The sequence below is a fragment of the Eptesicus fuscus genome, chromosome 18, assembly GCF_027574615.1.
Source record: "Eptesicus fuscus isolate TK198812 chromosome 18, DD_ASM_mEF_20220401, whole genome shotgun sequence".
Lineage (NCBI taxonomy): Eukaryota > Metazoa > Chordata > Mammalia > Chiroptera > Vespertilionidae > Eptesicus > Eptesicus fuscus.
Genome location: NC_072490.1, coordinates 29352893 through 29377449, shown reverse-complemented (window position 1 = coordinate 29377449; position 24557 = coordinate 29352893). Strand labels below are relative to the sequence as shown.

Genomic DNA, 24557 nt, shown 5'->3' with positions numbered 1-24557 from the left:
ATAAAAACATGCTCAAAGTCACTACTCATCCGAGAGATGCAAATCAAAACAAGAAGAAGGTACCATCTCACACCTGTCAGAATGGCTGTCATCGACAAATCAACAAATGACAAGTGCTGGCGAGGATGCAGAGAAAAAGGAACCCTCGTGCACTGCTGGTGAAATGCAGACTGGTGCAGCCACTGGAGAACAGTATGGAGTTTCCTCAAAAAACTAAAAATGGAACTCTCATTTAACCCAGTGATCCCACTTCTAGGAATATATCCCAAGAAACTAGAAACACCAATCAGAAAGGATATATGCACCTCTATGTTCATAGCAGCACAATTTACCATAGCTAAGATTTGGAAACAGCCTAAGTGCCCATTAGCAGATGAGTGGATTAAAAACTATATACAGAGCAGAAGTAAATAACATAGAGACCCAAAAAACAATACAAAAGATCAATGAAACCAAGAGCTGGTTCTTTAAAAGGATAAACAAGATTGATGAACCTCTAGCCAGGCTCACCAAGAAGCAAAGAGAGAGGACCCAAATAAAATCAGAAATGAAAGAGGCGAAATAACAACAGACCCCACAGAAATACAAAGAATTGTTAAAAAAAAAAAAATACTATGAACAACTCTATTCCAACAAACTAGACAACCTAGAGGAAATGGACATATTCCTAGAAATATACAACTTTCCAAAACTCAATCAGGAAGTATCTAAAAATCTCAATAGACGGATAATTATGGGGGAAATTGAAGCAGTCATGAAAAAGCTTCCAGCAAACAAAAGCCCAGGGCCAGATGGCTTCACAGGGGAGTTTTACCAAACATTGAAGAAAGAACTAAAACCTGTCCTCAGACTATTCCAAAAAATTCAAGAGGAAGGGACATCCCTAACCGGTTTGGTTCAGTGGATAGAGCATTGGCCTGAAGACTGAAGGGTCCCAGTTTCGATTCTGGTCAAGGACATGTACCTTGGTTGCAGGCACATCCCCAGTAGGGGGTGTGCAGGAGGCAGCTGTCGATATTTCTCTCTCATCGATGTTTCTAACTCTCTATCCCTCTCCCTTCCTCTCTGTAAAAATCAATAAAATAAAATAAAAAATATATATATATATATATATTTTTTTTTTTTAAAGAGGAAGGAACACTTCCAAACTCATTCTATGAAGCCAGCATTACCCTAATACCAAAACCAGATAAAGACATCACAATGAAAGAATATTTACAGGCCAATATCTCTCATGAACATAGATGCCAAAATCGTCAAAATTCTAGCAAATCGGATCCAGCATTACATCAGAAAGATCATACACCATCACCAAGTAGGATTTATCCCGGCGATGCAAGGATGGTACAATATCCGCAAATCAATAAATGTAATATATCACGCAAACAAATTGAGAGATAAAAATCACATAGTCATATCAATTGATGCAGAAAAAGCATTTGACAAAATCCAACACCCTTTCTTGATAAAAAAAAAAACCCTCAGCAAAATACCTCAACATAATAAAAGCCTAATATGAAAAACCTACAACCAACATCATACTCAATGGGCAAAAACTAAAACCATTTCACCTAAGAACAGGAATGAGACAGATGCCCACCTTCACCACTCCTGTTCAACATAGTTCTGGAAGTGCTAGCCATAGCAGTTAGACAAGAAGAAGAAATAAAAGGTATCCAAATTGGAAAAGAAAATGTAAAACTGTCATTATTTGCAGATGACAAGATACTGTACATAGAAAACCCTAAAGACTCCATCAAAAAAAGTATTAGACTTAATAAATGAATTCGGCGATGTAGCAGGATACAAAATTAATGCCAAGAAATCTGGCATCTTTATTCACCAACTAGAGGCCCGGTGCACGAAATTCGTGCACGGGGGGTGGGAGGGTGGGGTGTCCCTCAGCCCAACCTGTACCCTCTCCAATCTGAGACCCCTCGAGGGATGTCCAACTGCCCATTTAGGCCCGATCCCATCTACCAGGATCAAGCCTAAATAGGCAGTCAGACATCCCTCTCACAATCCAGGACTGCTGGCTCCCAACTGCTTGCCTGCCTGCCTTCCTGATTGCCCCTAACCACTTCTGCCTGCCAGCCTGATCACCCCCTAACCACTCCCCTGCCAGCCTGTTTGCCCCTAACTGCCCTCCCCTGCAGGCCTGGTCCCCCGCAACTGCCCTCCCCTGCAGGCCTGGGTCCACACCCCCCCAACTGCCCTTCCCTGTAGGCCCAGTCGCCCCCAACTTCCCTCCTCTGCCGGCCTGGTCACCCCTAACTGCCCTCCCCTGCAGGCTTGATCGCTCCCAACTGCCCTCCCTTGCTGGCCATCTTGTGGCATCCATGTTCTGTCCACATGGGAGCAGGATCTTTGACCACATAGGGCAGCCATCTTGTGTGTTAGAGTGATGGTCAGTTTGCATATTACTCTTTTATTAGATAGGATAGAGGCCTGGTGCACGAGTCGGGGCTGGCTGATTTGCCCTGAAGGGTGTCCCGGATCAGGGTGGGGGTTCCCTTGGGGCGTGGGGCAGCCTGGGCGAGGGGCCTGTGGTGGTTTGCAGGCCGGCCGCGCACCCTGGCGACCCAAGCAGAGGCCCTGGGATCTGGGATTTATTTATCTTATATAATTGAAACTTTGTAGCCGTCAGCGGAGCCAAGCCTCCTGCTTGCTCTGTGGCCACAGCCATTTTTGTTGGGATTTATTTATCTTCTATAATTGAAACTTTGTAGCCTTGAGTGGAGGCCAGGGCCCGCCAGGGTGTGCAGAAAGCTTGGCTTCCTCCATTGCCAGGGGGAACCCAAGCCTCTTGCTCACTCTGTGGCTGCAGCCATCTTGGTTGGGATAATTTGCATACTCACTCCTGATTGGCTGGTGGGCATGGCTTGTGGGTGTAGCGGAGTGATGGTTAATTTTCATATTACTCTTTTATTAGATAGGATAGTGAACTTACAGAAAGAGAGATTAAAAAAACAATTCAATTTACCATCGCACCAAAAAAATTAAGATACCTAGGAATGAACTTAACTAAGGAGGTAAAAGACCTGTACTCGGAAAACTACAGGACACTAAAAAAAGAGATAGAGGAAGACATAAACAGATGGAAGAACATACCATGTTTATGGATTGGTAGAATCAATATCATTAAAATGTCCATACTACCCAAAGCAATAGATTCAATGCACTGCCTATTAAAATACCAACGACATATTTCACAGACCTAGAACAAACTCTCCAAAAATTCATCTGGAATAAAAAAAGACCTCGAATAGCTGCAGCAATCCTGAGAAGAACAAAGTAGGAGGGATCTCAATACCAAATATCAAGCTGTATTACAAAACCACTGTTCTCAGAACTGCCTGGTACCGGCACAAGAACAGACATTAGACCAATGGAATAGAATAGAGAACCCAGATATCAACCCAAACCACTATGCTCAATTAATATTGACTAAGGAGGCAAGAACATACAATGGAGTCAAGGCAGTCTCTTCAACAAATGGGGTTGGGAAAATTGGACAGATACATGCAAAAGAACGAAACTAGACCACCAACTTACACCATACACAAAAATAAACTCAAAATGGACAAAGGACTTAAACATAAGACGAAAAACCATGAAAATATTACAGGAATCCACAGGCAGCAAAATCTCAGACATATGCCGAAGCAATTTCTTCACTGATACAGCTCCTAGGGCAATGGAAACTAAAGAGAAAATAAACAAATGGAACTACATCAAAATAAAAAGCTTCTGTATAGCAAAAGAAACCATCAACAAAACAACAAGAAAGCCCACTGCATGGGAGAACATATTTGCCAATGTTATCACCAAAAAGGTTTTAATCTCCAACATTTACAAGGACCTCATACCACTTAACAAAGAAGATAACCCTTTCAAAAAATGGGCAACAGATCTAAATAGACACTTTTCAAAAGAGGACATAAAGAAGGCTAAGAGACATTAGTTCCAAGTCACTAATCCGAGGGATGCAAATCAAAACGGCAATGCGGTACCATCTCACACCTGTCAAAATGGCTATCATCAACAAACGACAAGTGCTGGCAAGGATGCGGAGAAAAAGGAACCCTCGTGCACTGCTGGTGGAAATGCAGACTGGTGCAGCCACTGTGGAGAACAGTATGGAGTTTCCTCAAAAAAAAAAAAAAAAATGGAATTCTCATTTGACCCAGTGATCCCACTTCTAGGAATATATCCCAAGAAACTAGAAACACCAATCAGAAAGGATATATGCACCCCTATGTTCATAACAGCACAATTTACCATAGCTAAGATTTGGAAACAGCCTAAGTGCCCATTAGCAGATGAGTGGATTAAAAAACGGGTACATCTATACAATGGAATATTACGCTGCGATAAAAATGAAGGATTTCTTACCATCTGCAACAGCATGGATGGAACTGGAGACCATTATGTTAAGAGAAGCCAGCCAGAGAAAGATAAGTATCACATGATCTCTCTGATTTGTGGAATATAATGAACAACATAAACTGATGAACAAAAACAGATTCAGAGATAGAGAAGCATTGATAAGACCGTCAAACCTCAGGGAAGGCAGGGGAGGGTGGGGGGAAGGAGAAGAGATCAACCAAAGGACTTGTATGCATGCGTATAAGCTTAACCAATGGACACAGACACTAGGGGGGTGAGGGCAGCAGCAGGTGGGGGCGGGGGGACAATGGGGGAATAAGGACATACATGTAATACCTTAATCAATAAAGAAAAAAAAATTTTAAATAATAAGAAAAGAAATGGCTTCTCAGTATGTCCAGTTTTTTAAAATGTATTCCATCGGCTCAATAAGAGATTTGAAATAAGAAACAACATGGAGATGGATTAATAACCAATTATCCATTCTGAAGAACAGAGGAAAATGATTGAACATAAATGAACAGAGCCTCAGAAATGTGTGAAACATAAATGCATCCGATTTGTGTAATGAGTCTCAGAAAGAAAGGAAAGAGACAGGAAGCAAAAAACATTTGAAGAAATAATTGCCAGAAACTTCACGAATTTGATGAGAAATGGTAATGCACATATCAAAGAAGCTTAACAAAACTAATAGGATAAACACAAAATATTCCACCTCTAGACACAGTATAGTCACACTGTTGAAAGCCAAAGACAAAACTTGAAGGTAACAATAGAAAATTCAGTTTAGAGAGTGCAACAGCAATAAATTAGCAGTTGATTTCTTTTCAGAAACAGTGGATGCCAGAAGACATAGAATGTATTTAACATAGGGAGATCACTGTTAACATATTGAGATTAAAACTCTAGAAAAATTGGGGGGGGGGGTGTCAAGTGGGGGAAAAGGAGACATATGTAAAACTTTAGACAATAAAAAAAAATAAAAGTAAAAAATAAGCCCTAGCCGGTTTGGCTCAGTAGATAGAGCGTTGGCCTGCGGACTGAAGGGTTCGATTCCGGCCAAGGGCACATGCCTGGGTTGCGGGCTCAATCCCCAGTGGGGGGCATGCAGGAGGCAGCCAATCAATGATTCTCACTCACCATTGATGTTTCTATCTCTCCCTCTTCCTTCCTCTCTGAAATCAATAAATATATTTTTTTAAAAAAGTAAAAAAACACTAGAAAAATTATTTTTCCATTGGTTCCAATATTTTTCTCTTCATAACTCTAGTTTTATGGAAATGTTTTTGTTTTCACTTAATCTAAATAAGTAATTTGTCTAAACTTTAATGATTCTTAAATAAAGAGCTAATTAATAAATTACTAGTGAATGTTTACTAGAAATTTGCATAAAACTAGATGTCTTTATTTTGGTAAATAGTTTGTAAAGCTCCTCTCAAAATTCTCAGTTACATTATCTGTCAGTGCTTCATCATTCTGTCTAATTTTCTAGATTTATAAATTAGTACATAACACTCTTATTCTATGCCCATTTGAATTTATTTCTAGGTGCTAACTGCCAAAGAAAGGAAAACTCAAATCGATGATAGGAACAAATTGACTGAGCATTTTATTATCACACTTCCTATGTTGTTATCAAAGGTACTACTTCATTTACATTTTTGTAATAATGTATCACGGAGTTTACTTATTACACTATGAAAGTAGTTACTTCTTTTCTATTTTTTCTTCCTTCTAGTATTCTGCAGATGCAGAGAAAGTAGCAAACTTGCTACAAATCCCACAGTATTTTGATCTAGAAATTTATAGCACAGGTAGAATGGAAAAGGTAAGACACTATGAAATTAAAATTCTGCTATTGTATTGAGTTTTATTAACTAGAATATTTTAATTATATGTGATCATATAGACTTATTTGTTATTTGACAGATGCTTATTTTTGTTTTATCTACTTATCGTAGTTGCATGTTTTTTTCCCTCCTCAGCATCTGGATGCTTTGTTAAAACAGATTAAGTTTGTTGTGGAGAAACATGTAGAATCAGATGTTCTAGAAGCCTGCAGTAAAACCTATAGCATCTTATGCAGTGAAGAGTATACCATCCAGAATAGAGTTGACATAGCTCGAAGCCAGCTGATTGATGAGTTTGTAGATCGGTTCAATCATTCTGTGGAAGATCTATTGCAAGAGGTATGTTTTAAAGTTAATGTGAAATATAATAGTTTTGGCTAATAATTATTAAAGGTAGCTGAGTGTATAAATTGTTTCCATTTTAAAATAAAATTTAGTCAAATTCTCTACACCTTTCAGAACTTAGCAGCATTATTGTAATTGTTCATCCTATAAAGATCAGCCTTTGTTATACTTTTTTTTTAAGATTTTTAATTTATTTTTATTGAAGGGAGAGGAAGAGAGAGAAACATTAATGTGAGAGGGAAACATGGATCTGCTGCCTCCTGCTTGTCCTCTACCAGGGATCAAGGCCAAACCAAGGCATGTACCCTGGCCAGGAACCAAACCAACTGAGCCACACTGGCCAGGGCTATTATACTTTATTTTTATTTTTTAAATTTGTTTCAAACAAGCTAGATTTTTTTTTTTTTTTTTTTTTTTTTGTCTTAAGAAAAATCTTGTTAAGGACTGGCTTTTTTTTTTTTTCTTTAATGTTCTCTTCATACTTTTTAAAAAATATTTTTATTGCTATCAGAGAGGTAGGGAGAGAGAGATAAAAACATCAATGATGAGAGATAATTATTTATCAGCCGCCTCTTGCACAGCCCCTACTGGGGATCAAGCCCACAACCCAGGCATGTGCCCTGATCAGGAATAGAACCATGACCTCCTGGTTCATTGGTTGACATTCAACTACTGAGTCATGCCAGCCAGGCAAGGAATGGCTTTTCTTAAATCTTTTTTTATTTTTATTTTCTATTCCTGGAATCTAATTTGCATTTTAATATTACTTTATGATATGCTAATGCGTAGAAAATTAAAATTATGTGCTTATGAGGGATGGCTGATTACTAGTGGTGTGCCCAAGATAACAGGAAGCCTCTCCAACTGGTTATTTTTGTAATTATTTCTGTGATTATCAAATCCTGTCTTTTCCCTCCAATCTGAGTAAGGCAACCTTGAAACCTCACAGCTTTCTATGCTCTGAGATCCAAGCTGATGATCTTCTTAATCCATGTAACCAATATCCTCCTACCTTTAATTTTAAATTTTTAAAAAATTTAACCATTTTTGATGTTGTGATTTATCTCGCACTGTTGGGATTATGGGTATCTTTCATTTTTTGGTTTTTTGTTTTATTTGTGTTTTGTTATTTACCAACAGTGAATATGTACTTTTTATATAATAATAACAATTTTTATTTAAGCAGTAAGTATTAATAAACTTTCATGTGAATTTGAGGACACATAAAGGTGTGGTAATAAGGTGATGTCTACTTTTTATTTATAGGGAGAAGAAGCTGATGATGATGATATTTACAATGTGCTTTCTACATTAAAGCGGTTAACCTCTTTTCACAAGTACGTGATTTCATTGGAAGTAGATTCAGTGAAAAGCAGATTAGTCAACATAAACCAGACTGATTATATTTGTAATGTTTAACACCCATATAACAGTGGGAAATTTTAAAGAAATACCAAGGTGTTGTAAAGTTTTTCTTTATTATTCTAATTTTCTTCAGGTAAATTATGGGGTTTTATTTTAATACTAGAGGCCTGATACATGAAATTTGTGCAAGAGTAGGCCTTCCTTCCCCTGGCTGCTGGCACCCGGGACCCGGGCTTCCCTCACAGAAGGAGGCCCTGCCCACCTGCTGCAGCCTGCTTGGTCAGTGGCCTGGGCCTCACTCTGCAGGGCGATCATGGGGTGATGACCGGGCCCCGACCAATCACATCGCATCTGCCTTGGCTGGCCTGGTGCCAGTGGGTATCATAGCGTGGTCCCAGATGGTCGTTGTTATTCCGTTGTTTGGCCGTTCACTCGATTTGCATATTATGCTTTTATTATATAGGATGGTTATTTAGGAGTAAGATTTATCATTCCTTGTAATAAATGCACACTGTAAAGATTTAAGTTAATTGTATTTTTAACAAATTTGATGACCTTATTCTGTAAGCTAGCATTTCTGAAGTATAATTTTCAATGGATAGTTTTTTAAAGTCTTACTCAATAGGAAAAAAAAAATGTTTTGGGGAAAGCCATGAAAGTTATTTCTGTGAGCTTTTATTTCTGAATTGTTCTTGTTTGTTTTATGTAGACAGGACAGTTGGATTTGAAGAAGGGCAAAAGGCTTGTTCAAGGAAATAAGTGTCATTTTCAAATTGTAATTTGCGTGTCCCTTATAGTAAGACACGCTTATCTTCTCTATAAAGAAAGGAAAATAGAGAACTTCATTGTCAAAAGAATCTTTAGGTGTAGGCCTACATCAGTAAATACTTCAGATTTTAAAGCATTGTCTAAAATCTAAGCCTTTTCTTTATATACAATACATTGTTTGATATTTCATGGAGACACAAACTTATTTTTTAAAATATTTAGATGTATGAAAATAAAAGTTGACAGCCAATTATCTACTATTTTTAGTAGTAGAGCTCATGATAATTTAAAATGTCAGCATTAAAACTCCTCAGCCCATGCAAATAGCTACACTAAAGTTATTGGGCTTTGCCATATTTTCTTTCCCCTGGTTTTGTCAAATCTTTTTTAAAATACATTTCCTTAATTCTGTGTGATCTCAGGATTTGCTTAAATGTATTTTTAAATATACTAGAAGAGAAAGAATTATGGAATATGAGCTTAGGTTGACCATGTTGTAGTAATCTTCACTTAAATGTGTGAAAGTTGTTTGTTTTTTATTATGGTACTAGAGGCCCAATGCACGAAATTCGTTCAAGGGGCTCGGCCCCCGCCGCCACAGCGGCTGCCTTGGCCTCTGCCCACCGAGGTGGCTGCAAGTCTCTGCCTCTGTCCCTGCCCACCTACCACAGCAGCCACCAGCCTCTGCCTCGGCCCCTGCCCGCTGTGGCTTCGTCCGGAAGGTTGTCTAGAAGGACATCCAGTCTAATTAGCATATTAAGCTTTTATTATTATAGATAGTTTTGTTTTATTTTAGAATGTGTGAAGTTTTGTTATTACTGATTTCTTTTAACAAATTCCTAATATCGTCTTGAGCTCTCTCCACCTCTTTATTTCCCTCCCTCATTTCCCTCTTTTTTCCTTCTTAAGTATGAGCACTCAAACATTTCCTTTATGAATCTTTTTCAACTCTACAAGAAAATGAAGTTATTTTACTTAAAGTCATTTTATTTAAAATTTCTTTCATTCTAGAATAAAGTTAATACATTTTGTTTATTTTAGCGCTCATGATCTCACAAAATGGGATCTGTTTGGTAATTGCTACAGATTATTGAAGACTGGAATTGAACATGGAGCTATGCCAGAACAGGTAAGAGTTTATTAATCTTCCTTCTATCTTATTTCAGAAAGCTAAAGTTTTTTTCGATCACACAGGATTATCAAAAGCCTTTCATAGAAAGTAATTGATAATTCTTTAATGTAGCCACCTTCTTTGAGAATTCTTGCCATAGTGATTAAATGTTACTGATAGATATATCTTCAGGTTTAAGCAGGAAAAAATAAGAAACATTTGCTATAATGTTCTAAAAAATTTTATGTTAAGGTAAGCATTTTTAGGATAACATCCAGATTTCTTTGTCATGGTAAGATGACTATATTATTGTCCAAATAAGTGTTCTTTTAAAAGTGAAAAGGAGTGCTATTAATTACTCTAAGATAGGCATTAGCCATATGGTTACCCTCCAATAAGGTCCTCTGTGATTTGGTTTCTACTGATTTAGACTTCTTTCTTTCTTGCTTTTTTGCTTTCGTTTTTTTTTTTGTTTTGTTTTGTTTTGTTTTTGGTTTTTTTTTGAGAGAGAGAAAAAGAGGGAAGAAGGGGGAGAGAGATGGAGACACAGACATTGATTTGTTGTTCCACTTTTATGCATTCATTGGTTTTTTCTTGTATGTGCTCTGACGAGATGAAATCTGCAACCATGGCATATCTGGACAACACTTTTAACCAACTGAGCTACCCGGCCAGGGCTAATCTAGTCTTACTTTATGCTTACACTTACACTCTATGAAACTTTTCACAGTTTATCAAAGAAGCATCCTTTGAAATTTCTATTCACTTACCAGATTAAATCTTGTATCTTTCTTTAAAGATTTAGTGTAGATTTTTTTCTTCTCTAGAAAGTTTTTCCTAACCATTATCACTTTCTATTCCTGGCTAACATGTGAGTTCCTCTTCTCTCCCCTCAACACATTACCCTATGTATGTATACTTTATCAGACCAATTATTAAATTATTATAATTGTTACTAATTTGTCTTTTCAGTTGATTCTTCTCTGAGATGAGAGAATATGTTTATTTTTAAGCCCCTGTGTCTAGCACTAGGCTTAGATACTGGATAAATATCTGTTTTAAGAACAGAGTTAAGACAGTGAACATTTGGTAATAGTGTCTTTTTTTTTTTCCAAATGGTTATTATTTTAAATTTTTATACATTTATGCCTCTAGGATGATGTATTTCTTTTTTTCTTTTTTTACCAAATGTTATTTTATACATGCTCCTTAATTCTGTAAAACTTTTGGACTATACGCTATGAAAAATATTGTATGATATAAACTGTACAAATGTAAATTATGTTTCATTTGTTTGAATTTTTTTATTTGATACAGATAGTCGTACAGGCATTGCAGTGTTCCCATTACTCGATTCTTTGGCAGTTGGTGAAAATTACTGATGGTTCTCCTTCCAAAGTAAGTAAGAGTTTCTGTAGGCAGAAGGGTTATTACTAAAATAAAATAACCTCCATTCATTTATATTTAATACGTTATTGTTATCAGTTATAGCAAATTATCATCTTGACTAAAATATAAAATAATTTTGTTGTTATCAATTTTTTCTTTATCCTATGAGTAAGTATAATTTATCTCTTTGGAAGATAACCAGTCTTCAAGCAATAGATACATACTTTTATTTGTACAAAAGTTAAAATTCTTATAGGAAATAACCATTGTAGAAACCAAAAGAGGTAACATGCTATAAAAAATAGAGTAATATTGGGAGATAATAGTATGCAGCTTTCAGTTCTGGCTGGCATCATGGCACCTTGGAACTCAAACTGAGTAACACTCTTGTTAAAAACAACTCAAATTGTTGGATAATTATTTTTAACTTTTAATTTTTGACTGACCATGTAAAACAAAAAGGGAAATACAAACCAGATATTAAATGTAACTAGGATTCAAGAGAGTCGGCAAAGCACTGAAGCCTACTTAACCTCAAGGATCTTTTCTAATCTAGACAAATTGTAAGGCCCTCCCAAGGTGGAATGTCTTACAGGTAGCACACCTCCCTGAAAATTTGGGGTCCTAAAGAGCTACTCCCAGCTCAAGGGTAAATTAGAAATAAACTCACACCAGCTCCATGAATGGAGAAATACCAGGAAAACAGCTTGTCTTAAATTTGTCACTGATTAAAAGGGAGAAAACAGGTGTCCCAGGAAGATCTATAACCATGACCTGGCTTTCACATAGGTTTTCACCCTAAAATTATACTACTTCAGTGGTCCATTAAAAAATAAAAAATGAGATTTTGATTTAAAAAGTCTATATCGCTCTTGAAATGAGAGCGGCTTGAACATATGAGTTCAAACACTTGATAAAGAATCAAATAGCCCTAACCGGTTTGGCTCAGTGGATGGAGCATCTGCCTGCAGACTGAAGGGTCCCAGGTTCAATTCCGGTCAAGGGCATGTACCTTGGTTGCGGGCACATCCCCAGTAGGAGGTTTGCAGGAGGCAGCTGGTCGATGTTTCTCTCTCATCAATGTTTCTGACTATCTCTTTCCCTTCCTATCTGTAAAGAGTCAATAAAATATTTTTTTAAAAAAAGAATCAAATAAAAATATTAGGATGTTTACATAGCCTCATCTTAACAAAACAGAAGCTGTTCAGCTAATAAAGAAGGTCAATAATACATTTCTATACAGAATGAGTAACTTGATATAGAGCATTCTTTTCTCAGAGAAAGATTTTTTTTTTTTACCCTTCTGATTAAAAATTTGAGGAATTTGCTGCCTTTGGAAAGTAATTGGAGTTTTTGTTCTTAATTAGAAGAAGAGTGATATATTGGTTAGCTTCCTGGTTGTTTTTATTTTATTGACAATTTAGTCTTGATAAGCAAAAACTGAAGTTAATCTTTTGTAGTAACCAAAGCCACTTGAAAATTGCATTACATCCTCATGTTTTTAAAAATGTTCTTTAATATGGTAAAATTAACAGAGATTGAATATATGTAAGTTAAATTTTAATAACAAGAGTTTATTATATGTTACAATTAACTTTTTTTCTAATTTATTCTGGTTAGTTTTGTATTCTTTTTTTTTTTCACTGAGATAATTTTGGTTATCTGAGGCACAGATTTTCTGATTGTCATTGCAAGGAAGGCAATGCAGATTTTGTGGCCAGCACTGATTTCTTTTATGCCAGAAAGAATGATATAGCATCTTTTTTTTTTTTTTTTTTAATAATCCTCACCTGAGGATATTTTTCCATTGATTTTTAGAGAGTGTGGAAGGGAGAGGGAGAGACAGAAACACCGATGTGAAAGAGACACATTGATTGGTTGCCTCCCGCATGACCCCAACCAGGGCCAGGAGCCTGCAACCGAGGTGCGTGCCCTTGACCGGAATCAAACCCAGGACCCTTCAGTCCACAGGCCGACACGCTTATCCACTGAGCAAAACCAGCTAGGGTGCTATAGCATCTTTTAGGTGTTTTCATTATTCAGTTGATTTCTATTTATATTTTTTTGTTCATTTATATTATAAGTATAATTCTTACATAGGTGTCTCTCAAGTTATTTCTTCCCACTTTGAAGTTGTTGGTAATTTTTCATTCCAAATATATTTAGTAATTATTGTGTTCAGTTGTGTCTATAAAGTGGTTTTCTAAGTGATAATCTTAAAAAGCATGAATCATCAAGATACATTGCAAACTTAAAAAATTAATCTTTCATTGCTAAGATTCTTTTAAAACAATTATTTTAATGACTCATATATAATAATTACTAGATTAAGAATTTTCAAGCTTTCTATATAGGATATCTTTGAAAATTTAATAGCCACATACATAAGCTTTGTACACATATAATTTATATTACTAACATCCCAATTGATAAGATATTGACAACTATAGTTCTAGCCGAGGATTAACTTGTTATGCAAATAATCTTGAGGCAAGTCACTTAAATATATTACAGAGACACAGACAACAGCATAGTGATAGCCAGAGGAAAAGGGGAATAGGGTTAGGTGGAAGAGAGCAAAGGGATGATAAATTGGGACAGAAAGAGACTTTAGTTTGGGTGATGGCCGCATGATGCAGTATGCAGATGTTTTGTTGAGTTGTACACTTGAAACATGTATGGTTTTGTTAAACAATGTCACCCCAGTGAACTCAATAAAAAAAATAATTTTAAAGCAGACAACTTATGTCAAAGCATTTACATCGATTGTGAAGTGCTTTCCAGATATTAATAACAATTTTAAAAATCACTTACCTGTGTTTAAGGTTACTTATTTATAAAATTGAAAGTTGTATTGTGCCAAGCTTTTCTGTCTCTAAAATTCTGTAATCTATGTTATGATTAATAACTGCTATACTAAAGATGTCTGGGTAGATATACTAGAATCTTAACAGTGTTTATCTCTGGGAAATAGAAATTCTTTGGGGGCAGACATAAGAAGAAATTTACTTTCACTTTATACCTTTTGATACTGTTTGAGTGGTAGTTTTGTTGGTGATTCTTTTTTTTTTTAATTTCTTTATTGATTAAGGTGTCACATATTTGTCCTCATCCCCCCATTCCCATCCCACACCCCTCCCCACGGATGCCCCAACCCCCTGTTGAATTTAACCATTGGTTAGGCTCATATGCATGCACACAAGTCCTTTGGTTGATCTCTCCCCCCTCCTCCCACCCTCCCCTATCCTCCCTCTGAGGCCCGATAGTCCGATCGATGCCTCCTTGTTTCTGGTTCTGTTCTTGTTCATCAGTCTGTGTTGTTCATCATTTCCCCTAGATGAGCGAGATCATGTGTCACTAGAGATATACTTATAAGAACTGAATGTGAGACGAGCAATAATAGTTATGCTGACAGGCAAATGAATCAGTCTGTAGTGAGTTTCTTTCTGGACCAACAGTTCTTTTGAGACCCAATATCAATGTCCACCAGTTCCTTATGTGTACATGTTGGCACTGACCCCTCAGCTCTGGATGGTGGACAAATGGTGGTAATGCAGGTCCAACTCCCTCTGGTTTGGTCTCGGCCGGACCCAGGGGCACGGCTTCACCCGGACTTAGGGGCACGTGGCCTCACCTGGACCCAGGGGCGCGTGGCCTCACCCAGACCCGGGACCCAGCCTCACCCGGATCCAGGGGCACACGGCCTCACCCGGACCCAGGGGTGCATGGCCTCACCCGGACCCAGGTGCGCGCGGCCTCACCCGGACCCGGGACCCAGCCTCACCCGGATCCAGGGGCACACGGTCTCACCCGGACCCGGGATCCAGCTTCACCCGGACCCAGGGACACGTGGCCTCTCCCAGACCCAGGGGCACGTGGCCTCACCCGGGCCCGGGACCCAGCCTCACCCGGGCCCGGGACCCAGCCTCACCCGGATCCAGGGGCACACGGCCTCTCCCAGACCCAGGGGCACGTGGCCTCACCCGGGCCTGGGACCCAGCCTCACCCGGATCCAGGGGCACACGGCCTCACCCTGACCCAGGATTCAGCTTCACCCAGACCCAGGGGCGCGTGGTCTCTCCCAGACCCAGGGGCGCGCGGCCTCACCCGGACCCGGGATCTAGCTTCACCCGGACCCAGGGGCACGTGGCCTCACCCGGACCCAGGGGCGCACGGCCTCACCCGGACCCGGGACCCAGCCTCACCTGGATCCAGGGGCACACGGCCTCACCCTGACCCAGGATTCAGCTTCACCCAGACCCAGGGGCGCGTGGTCTCTCCCAGACCCAGGGGCGCGCGGCCTCACCCGGGCCTGGGACCCGGTCTCACCCGGATCCAGGGGCACACGGCCTCACCCGGACCCGGGATCCGGCTTCACCCGGACCCAGGGGCACGTGGCCTCACCCGGACCCGGGACCCAGCCTCACCTGGATCCAGGGGCACACGGCCTCACCCTGACCCAGGATTCAGCTTCACCCAGACCCAGGGGCGCGTGGTCTCTCCCAGACCCAGGGGCGCGCGGCCTCACCCGGGCCTGGGACCCGGTCTCACCCGGATCCAGGGGCACACGGCCTCACCCGGACCCGGGATCCGGCTTCACCCGGACCCAGGGGCGCGCGGCCTCATCCGGACTCGGGACCCAGCGGGGTTTCGTCTTCTTGATTCCAATTCCTGTTGGTCAGTTCCCTCTCAGCAATTCCTTCGGCCATTTTCTCAGAGCTCCAGGGCGGCTGCCGCAGAACTCGTTGGGCGGCGGGCTCGGCGAAGCTCCGGTGTGCCCAGTGCGCGGCGGCGGGCTGGTCCGGTGTCGCTGTGTTGGCCCTTGGGTCTGCAGTGGTGGCCGGTCGCTGAGCGTGCACACCTGGCCGCTTCCGGGGCGTTGAGATTCTTGAAGGACTCGGAGGTCAGCAAGAGCGGAGTCTTCCACCCCATGTATCCCAGGGGCTCGTCTGTCCGTGCTCCGCAGCGAGTGGAGCCGTCCCCTCAGCCGGAGACCGCCGGGGGAACCGCGCTGAGCACGTTCCAGGCCGCCATTGTGTCGCCTGAGCCGTAGTTCTTAAAGTGTGGACTTTGGGTCACCGGCATCAGCATCATCCCGCGTACCCCTTTTATTCTAGTTGTAGAGCATCTGCTCAGCCAGCCCTCTGGTGGTTCTGGATGGTGTCTGCTCTGCTCTCCCGTCGTAGTCTCAAAATTGTTGTGGTAGGCAACAATCAGGCTTCTGCCCTATGCCTCCATCTTGGTCCTCCTTTGTATAGTTACGTCTTGATTGTTGTTGGTGTCACTGGGAGGAATTGTCCTCCAGGCCAATTGGCCGTGAGGACCCTCTGTGTCTATAAAGGAAGAGTTGCTGTGCAGGAGACACGTTTATGGGCTGGGTCTTGTTGCAGCAAGGCTTTGGCGCTCACTGAATCTGCCTCTTGAATGTATCCCTTATGCGAGTGGTTGAAATCTGGTGTCAACTCACACCGACCACTAGCTGCCCTCATTTCTGGGTCTCCTATGGAGTGTAGGTCAGCTACTTTCTGAGGCCACTCAGCAGGAATTACAGCAAAAACTGCAGTTTCCTCCTCCTGCCTGAGCAGCCCTGGATCAGTCCAACTGGAACCGCATTTCATCTGGTCAAGCTGCCACAGGGCAGGCCACCCACATCCAAAAGCCGCTGCTTGGAGCCCAGGTGGGCCTGCAAAACGTGCGGGGCAGGTCTGCAAAACGTGTGGGGCGGGTCCCAGGGCAGGGCGGGTCTCAGGGCGGGGCAGGGTCTCAGGGCGCCACCAGGCCATGGCGTGGCGAACCGAAATGGCTGCAAGTCTGCTTTTTCTGCTTTCCACGTTTCTAAGCCCCCTCGTTTCGCACTCCAGCGCAGCAAACACTGATTGCTGGGTGCACCTCCGCAAGGAAGTTACTCCCACTCTCTGACATGAAGGCCGAGAGTCCAGCCTCTCCCCGGAGGCATCTGGGTCTCCCACGAGTCCCCAGAAGCTGGATTTCAGGGTGATGGGGAGCTAATCTCCCCTAGGGTTGGAAAAAAAGCCGCACGACCCTTCCCCCGCCACCAGCCCGACCCACGCGCCTCCGCACCTTATCCCTTCCGAGTTCGCTCTTTCCTCTTCCCTCTTAGCTGTAAATCCACCATTCAGCCAGCTCTCCTGTGGATCTGGGTGGCAGACGCTCTGTCCTCCAGTTGTATTTTTGAAATTGCTGTGCGCGGCACAGTTCATTTGTTTAACTTTGCCGCCTTCTTGGTTCTCCTCTCTCAAAATGGCTAAAGGACTTGAATGTAAGACGGGAAATCCTAAAAATCCTCCAAGTCGGTGTCGGCACCTCCGGGGCCCCGAGGATCTCACTGGGCAGCTCGGCCAGGTCGGTGACGTGGATGGGCCTGTCCTGCAGAAAGATGGTCTCTTCCTTCACCGAGAGCCACTGCGCCGAGTCCGCGGCCGCGGCCGCCCACGAGCTCATGGCCCCGGCTGAGGTGCTGACTGAGAGGAGCAGCCGCCCGGCCTGGGGAGACGCGAGCAGGAGTCGCCGTGCTCACCAGTCCATCTTTTAGTTGTATTTCCGAAACTGCCATGCGAGGCAACAGATCAGCCGTTTAACTCCGCCGCCATCTTAGCTCGACACTTTTCTTATTCTTATTTCATAGATGAGGAACTGTCTTGTTGGTGATTCTTAAAAGTGATAATTTTATCACAAAAATTAATTTTTTAAGACTACTAATACAAAAGCATCTTGATTCTCGATTCTAAACTTAGGTCTGATTTATCACATATAACTCAGAGTTGTTGAACTTGAATACTAGAAAAATGCTTAGTGTTCTATATCTTATTTGCAATAATAGCATTATTCTTTTGTTTATAAATGTAATATTAGAGCTATCAGAGAATTTAGAAATTACTTGATAAAACCTGTTCTTTTTAGATAAGGCCTACAGGGGGAGATTGTTATTATTACATTGTTAATGTTTTACTGTTTTTTAATATATATTTTTATTGATTTCAGAGGAAGAGAGAGGGAGAGAGAAATAGAAACATCAATGATGAGAGAGAACCATCCATCAGCTGCCTCTAGCATGCCCCCTACTGGGGATCAAGCCAGCAACGTGGGCATATGCCCTGACTGGGAATCAAACTGTTACCTCCTGGTTCTGAGGTCATTTTGTAAATCACTTTAATATAAATGCTCTAAATTAATTAAATCTTTATCTTTAAAGTAGATATTACCATAGTCTTATTTTACAGATAAGGAACCTGATTACTTAGAAAAATTGGGCTTGCCTAAAATTACAAGTCTTTTGAATCTCAATCTAGTTGTTTTTCTGTTAACACTCTTGTATCATTAAGCTTTTAATACAACTTGTTCTAGAGAATTTTATTGTGGCTTTTTAAAAAATTATTTTCTAAAGGCTGGCATGTTGGTTGACTCCTCACTAAATACAAATGTCTGTTAATCAGTTGGGTATTAAAAAATTATGTCATATAGCCTTTTTTTTTTTTTCATCATTCTGTATCTATAAAAGCATTTGGATGAGAAGTTATCATGGTTTTAAATGGCTTATTTTGTAATGCCAGTGGTTTAAAGTTAAAATATATGGAGGACTTTGGTAATGATGCACCTAAAACATTTTCCCCCTCTGTTTTCTAAAATTTAAAAGTAATTCAGTAGGCTCTTGGGGTCTAAATATTTAATTTGTAATGTTGATCATTTATAGACAACTTGAAAATCTTACTGCATTAATTAATATTTCTGTTGTTGAATAAGTATTTCAAGCATGTCAAACTCAAAGGCTAACACAGGCCAAATAAACAAAGTTTAAGTTTATGTGGACCGCAAAAACACAAAAGCTTCAATTTTCATAGAAACGTAAGTTTATTTCAATAGGGACATGCTGAATACAAAAGGCTGAAATAAATGAGTAATCATTAACATAAAATAGGAGAACATTTTAATAAAAATTAATATTTTTTCTTGAACATTAACTTACCAGACACTGAATTACTGCACAAACTAATAAATGAAATGCAAATAAACCTATTTTTCTTGTTCTCCGAAAGTGAAATATGTCCTGTTGTGCATACCAAATAAGTCAGTCCAAGACTAATGATGGGCAATCGGCTGCTAAAATATTCACTGCTAGTATTAGTGGAGAGAAATGGTGCACCTGCGCTTAAGGAGCATTAAGGGAAATGAATGCAACACAATTATAGTAATCAAGTCATTAGCAAACGTTGTAGTTCGTTATTAATAATAACAGGATATTGTAAAAATGAAGTTACAAAATTTTTGTTAAAATGTTTCTTACATATCGTTATATTGGCTGGGCTGCAAAAATATTCATTGTGTGCCCTGACCGGTTTGGCTCAGTGGATAGAGCATCAGCCTGCGGACTGAAGGGTCCCAGGTTCGATTCTGGTCAAGGGCATGTACCTTGGTTGCGGGCACATCCCCAGTAGGGGGTGTGCAGGAGGCAGCTGATCGATGTTTCTCTCCCATCGATGTTTCTAACTCTCTATCCCTCTCCCCTTCCTCTCTGTAAAAAATCAATAAAATATATTTAAAAAATATATATATATATTCATTGTGGGCTGCATGTAGCCTGTGGCCCATGAATTTGACATGCTTGAAGTATCCTATATAATAAAAGGTTAATATGCAAATCGACCAAGCAGTGGAACGACCAGTCTCTATGACACGCACTGACCACCAGGGGGGAGCTGCCACAGCGGGAATGCCGCTCAGTCAGAAGCCGGGCTCACGCTGCAGCAGCGCTAAGGCTGTCCAACTGATGGGTTAGGCCCACGCCCCGCCGTCAGTCGGATATCCCCCAAGGGCTCCTGGACTGTGAGAGGACGCAGGCTGTGCTGAGGGACACCCCTCCACCCCCCCTCCCCGAGTGCACGAATTTCGTGCACCGGGTTTCTAGTTATGTTAATGATATGCAATGAGCCATTTAGCTAGTGAAGGAGCTAGCCAGCTGACCACTATGTTTTTCTCTACTCATTAGTACATTTATAGAAACTCCTTTACCCGTAAATCTCTGAAGAGGTCACTTGCATCTTTAGTTAATAAATTATATGTGTTAGTTTTTGGTATAAGATACAAGGTAAAGTGCTTTTCATAAAGTTGGGCCTTCTTACTTGAGTACATGTTCATTGTTAAAATAAAATAAATTATCTTAATTTTACCACCTGTAGATAACTACTGTTAATATTTTGGTATATTTTCTTACATATTTTTCAATCTTATTGAAATCATAATGTATTTACAGTTTTATGTCTCCTCTTAGTTAACATGGGATTTCCTTCAGTTATTAAAAGAAATGTCGATAGATTCTTTTTTCTGTATGCATTAGTCCATCGTATAGCTATAACATAATTAATTTTACCTTACCACTCTACTCTCTTTGATGTTTAGGTTGTAAACATTTTAACTAATTAAATTAATGCCATGATCGGCATTTTGGTGCAAAAGCTTGTTCTGTGTTTTAAATTGTTTGATCTTATAGTCTTAGAAATGGAATTTCTGGGTCAAAGATTTTAGTTACTGTTAAGGTTTGATACATACTGCCAAGTTGTTTTTTAGACAGCACTTTCTAAAATTTATTTTTCAAATCTATTAAATGAATGGTAGTTATATTTGAAGTTTAAATTCAAATTATAATTTAACTAAACAGTAAACACTATTTTATAAAATGAATATATGAGAAGACTATATCTAGAACAGGATTAGATCTTTATTTGAAATGGAAGTGCACTGGGTATCACCATTGAGTATTTCCTCTATTCCCCCTAATTTCCAGAGTTGAAGCTCTTTGGCAGTCTCACAGGTCATGCTCAGTTTACTTTGTTCCGGTGCCCCCTAGTGCTGGTCCTGTAGAAGCAGCCTTCAGTTTCTCTAGCAGAAAACATCCTTCTTCAGCTCCTTCTGGACATATACAAAGACTTTTAAAGAGCCAGGTAAATAAGAGTTAGGGCTAAAATAATGCCCCATTGCCTTTTTTGGCCTGGGGATCTAGAATTTATTTTTCCTACTGGGAGGAGCTGTCCTACTCTCTGTAATCTTAAATGTGCAGTGTTCTTAGCCTTACCCTGCATGTTTCTATTCTAGACAGCAGAAAGGAGGACCTGGGGCAAACATTCCTGCCTTCTGGATCCTGACCCTTTTCCTAATCCTTTAAATTGAAGAAAGTAAATATCCCTCAGGTAGCTACAGGTCAAATTATCACTTAGGTGTTTAGCTGTAAAATTTGTTCCATTGCCTTCTTAACTGAAAGGTCTCCTCTGCAAATTCTAGCTTGTTTAACCTCTAAACAGACTGGGGAAGAGCAGTGTTAGGGTGAAGGTGGCCAGACTCATGAGGAGATACACTTAACCTTGCTGTTCTTCATATAAGCATACATTCCTAGAAATGTACTAGAAATAGGCTTAAATGTAAAATAATCAACAGGCTGCTTTTTACACTTGCCCTTTGCCTTTTTTCTCCCCAGGCCTTTAGAATGTCAATGAATAAGAAGGAGATAGCTTGCTCAGGTCCTTGCCCTGAATTCCTATCATATCAAAATACAGGTACCACTTCTTCACCTGCAGAGGGGAAAAGGAATGGGACCAAGAGTGAGAATAATGGCTATCTCTCTAGGAACAAATTTTTAACAATGTGTAACCATTTTACTTTATTCTTTTTTTTTTTTAGAATCTTTCCCATTACCTTTTATTTCTTGAGAATTCTATGCTCAGTTACTATCTAGTTAGTTTTAAGCCTTTCCTATGATTGTTTCATAACTTCAGAGTTGTTCTTTGATAATTGTGTTTCGTTAATATTATATCTTACCTTAACTGCCTGATTGGTTGATCTAGGAAGGTTAGAAGTGAAAGATCCAAGTCTTGTTTTATATCCATTTCTTGTTTAGCTCTAAGAATTTCTTTTTAATCTGGAATATAGAAGTAGATAGGAGTTTAGACCAAATTCTGAGCTTCTCCAGAATTTTATCTAACTCTAAAATTCATAAAGATCTTTGGAAGCCAGAAGTAGATGTGTTCAATTTAGCAAAGAACTTACAAGTCATTATTCCAACATGCTGCAGTGGCTCAGTGATTGAGCATTGACCTATGAACAAGGAGGTCATGGTTCAATTCCTGGTCAGGGCACATGCCCGGTTGCAGGCTCAATCCCCAGTAGGCGGTGTGGAGGAGGCATCCCATCAATGATTCGCTCTCATTATTGGTGTTTCTCTCTCCCTCTCCCTCCCTCCCTCTCTGAAATCAATATATCTACACTAATAAAAGAGTAATATGCAAATTGACCGTACCTTCACTATGACCACAGCCAATCAGAGCGAACAAGATGGCGGTTAATTTGCATACGCTGAGGGAAGGAGGAGTGAAGAAAGCAGAAAGCAAGGCGGCTGCGTGGGCGGGCAGCAGCGCGGCTGCGGAGCACGCAGCCATGGTGGCCTCTGAGGCGGTGGCAGTGGGCGGGGCGTGGCAGGTGGTGTGCGCGGCCGCGGTGGCCTCAGAGGCGGAAGCGGGCAGTGTGCGCGGTGACGAGTGCGCACGGCTGCAGCGGTGGCGGCAGCGGCGGTGGCAGTGGGCAGGGAGTGGCCGGCGGTGTGCGAGGCTGCTGCGGCCTCGGAGGTGGTGGTGGCTGCAGGCAGGGTGTGGTGGGGCGGGTGGGGCGTGGCGGGGCGGATGGGCCAGGTGGGGAGCACAACAGCAGCGCACACGCCAAGGAGGCAGCGGCAACGTGCGCGGTGGGTCCGGGTGCTCAGAGGTGGCGGCAGCATGCGGCCACAGAGGCAGCTGCGTCAGCAGGTGTGGAGGGTCGGGAGTGTGGGGCGAGGCATGCAGCGGCAATGGCTGTGTCCCCCACGCAGCTGCGGAGGTGGAGGTGGCCGAGGGCTGGGTTGGGTGGCGGGACGGGCGGGGGGCGCCCTGCCTGTTCTAGCCGCCCCGCCTTACCCCGCCCACCGCAGCAGGAGAGGTGGGGGGAGAGTGGTGGGAGAGGTGGCCATGGTGGGAGGGAAGCCCTCCAGAAGTCTTGCAGGAATATTCCTGCAACAGGTCCCTAGTATATATATATATATATAAAAGAATGCCATGCTGTATTATGAACCTATCTATTCTTGGAGTTGCTATCTGATAGGGAATACCTTCTATCCCTTAAGGCTGCCTTAGTTTTACTAACCTGACAGTTGTTGTTTTTTGTTGTTGTTTTAATTTTGGATGCTGTTTTTACTTACACAGGGACAAAGGCCTTGAAAGCACCTTTTATAAATACTCAGACGCCTTAACCCTTTGCACTCGCTTGCTTTTTTCTCGATTCCTTTATTGTACTCGGGATTTAATTTTTTAAATACCCCAGATTTTACAAAGCGCGGCAACTGGAGTTTCTTTTCATACAAACTTATTTGGATTTTTTTATATTTCAAATTATTGATACATTCAAAGAGTAATTTTAATCTCGACATCCAAGTGCAAAAGGTTAAGATATTTAATACCTCATGATCTCAATAATGAGCCAGGACTGAAAAGATTTGTTCTAAATGACAATTATTATAAAGTAATAATGTGTTTTAACTGAGCTTATCAGAGGTCTAAAGCAACATTAACAATTTAAATAAAACATAACACTTCTTTCTTTCTTATACAGGTATTGGATATTTTCTCTGCCAAAGTTAATGGTAAAAGAAGTTTACTTTCCTGTCAGGCCATTTATTTGAATAGGAAAGATATAATTGTCTTATCCTACTTAATATCCCCTGAGGGATATAGAAATGCATTTTCCTTCCTAAGTAGGTTTTTTTAGAAATGTTTTCCCTTCAGTGGCCATTCTATATATAATTACTAGGTATTTGTTAAGTGACTTCCTATTGCTGACTCAATTATAAATAGTGTATCTTTCCAGCATTTTTTTGTGTTGGAACATGGTCTTCAAAATTAAATCGAAATTTGAATTTTGGATCCATTTCTTACCACCGGTGATAAAGATAAGCAAGATACTTCACCATTGAACTTTATTTTCCTTATGTGTGATATTCACTGCTAGATGGGGTTGTTGGGAAGATTAAATTGAAAGAAGTGTTTCACGGCCCTGACTGGTGTGCTCAGTGGTTAGAGTGTCGACCCACACACCGAAGGGTCGCAGGTTTGATTCCCAGTAAGGGGCAAGTTACCTGGGTTGCAGATTCAATCCCCAGCCCTGGTTGGACATGTGCAGGAGGCAACCAATTAATGTGTCTCTCTCATATTAATCTTTCTCTCTTTCTCTCTCTCGCCTCCCTTTCTACCCCCCTCCCTCCCTTCCACTCTCTAAAAAAAAAACCAATGGGGTAAATATCTTCAGGT

The 24557-nt window shown here is 40.9% G+C and overlaps 1 protein-coding gene across 1 annotated transcript in view; it reads left to right on the top strand.

Moving 5' to 3' along the window:
* STAG1 (stromal antigen 1) overlaps positions 1 to 24557 on the top strand; it is a 331873-nt gene that overhangs the window by 260531 nt on the left and 46785 nt on the right. The window contains exons 17-22 of the mRNA XM_008152885.3: positions 5938 to 6030; positions 6128 to 6217; positions 6375 to 6578; positions 7851 to 7921; positions 9759 to 9846; positions 11146 to 11226. Of these exons, the coding sequence (XP_008151107.1) occupies positions 5938 to 6030; positions 6128 to 6217; positions 6375 to 6578; positions 7851 to 7921; positions 9759 to 9846; positions 11146 to 11226 (627 nt within the window). The remainder of the gene's footprint in view (positions 1 to 5937; positions 6031 to 6127; positions 6218 to 6374; positions 6579 to 7850; positions 7922 to 9758; positions 9847 to 11145; positions 11227 to 24557) is intronic.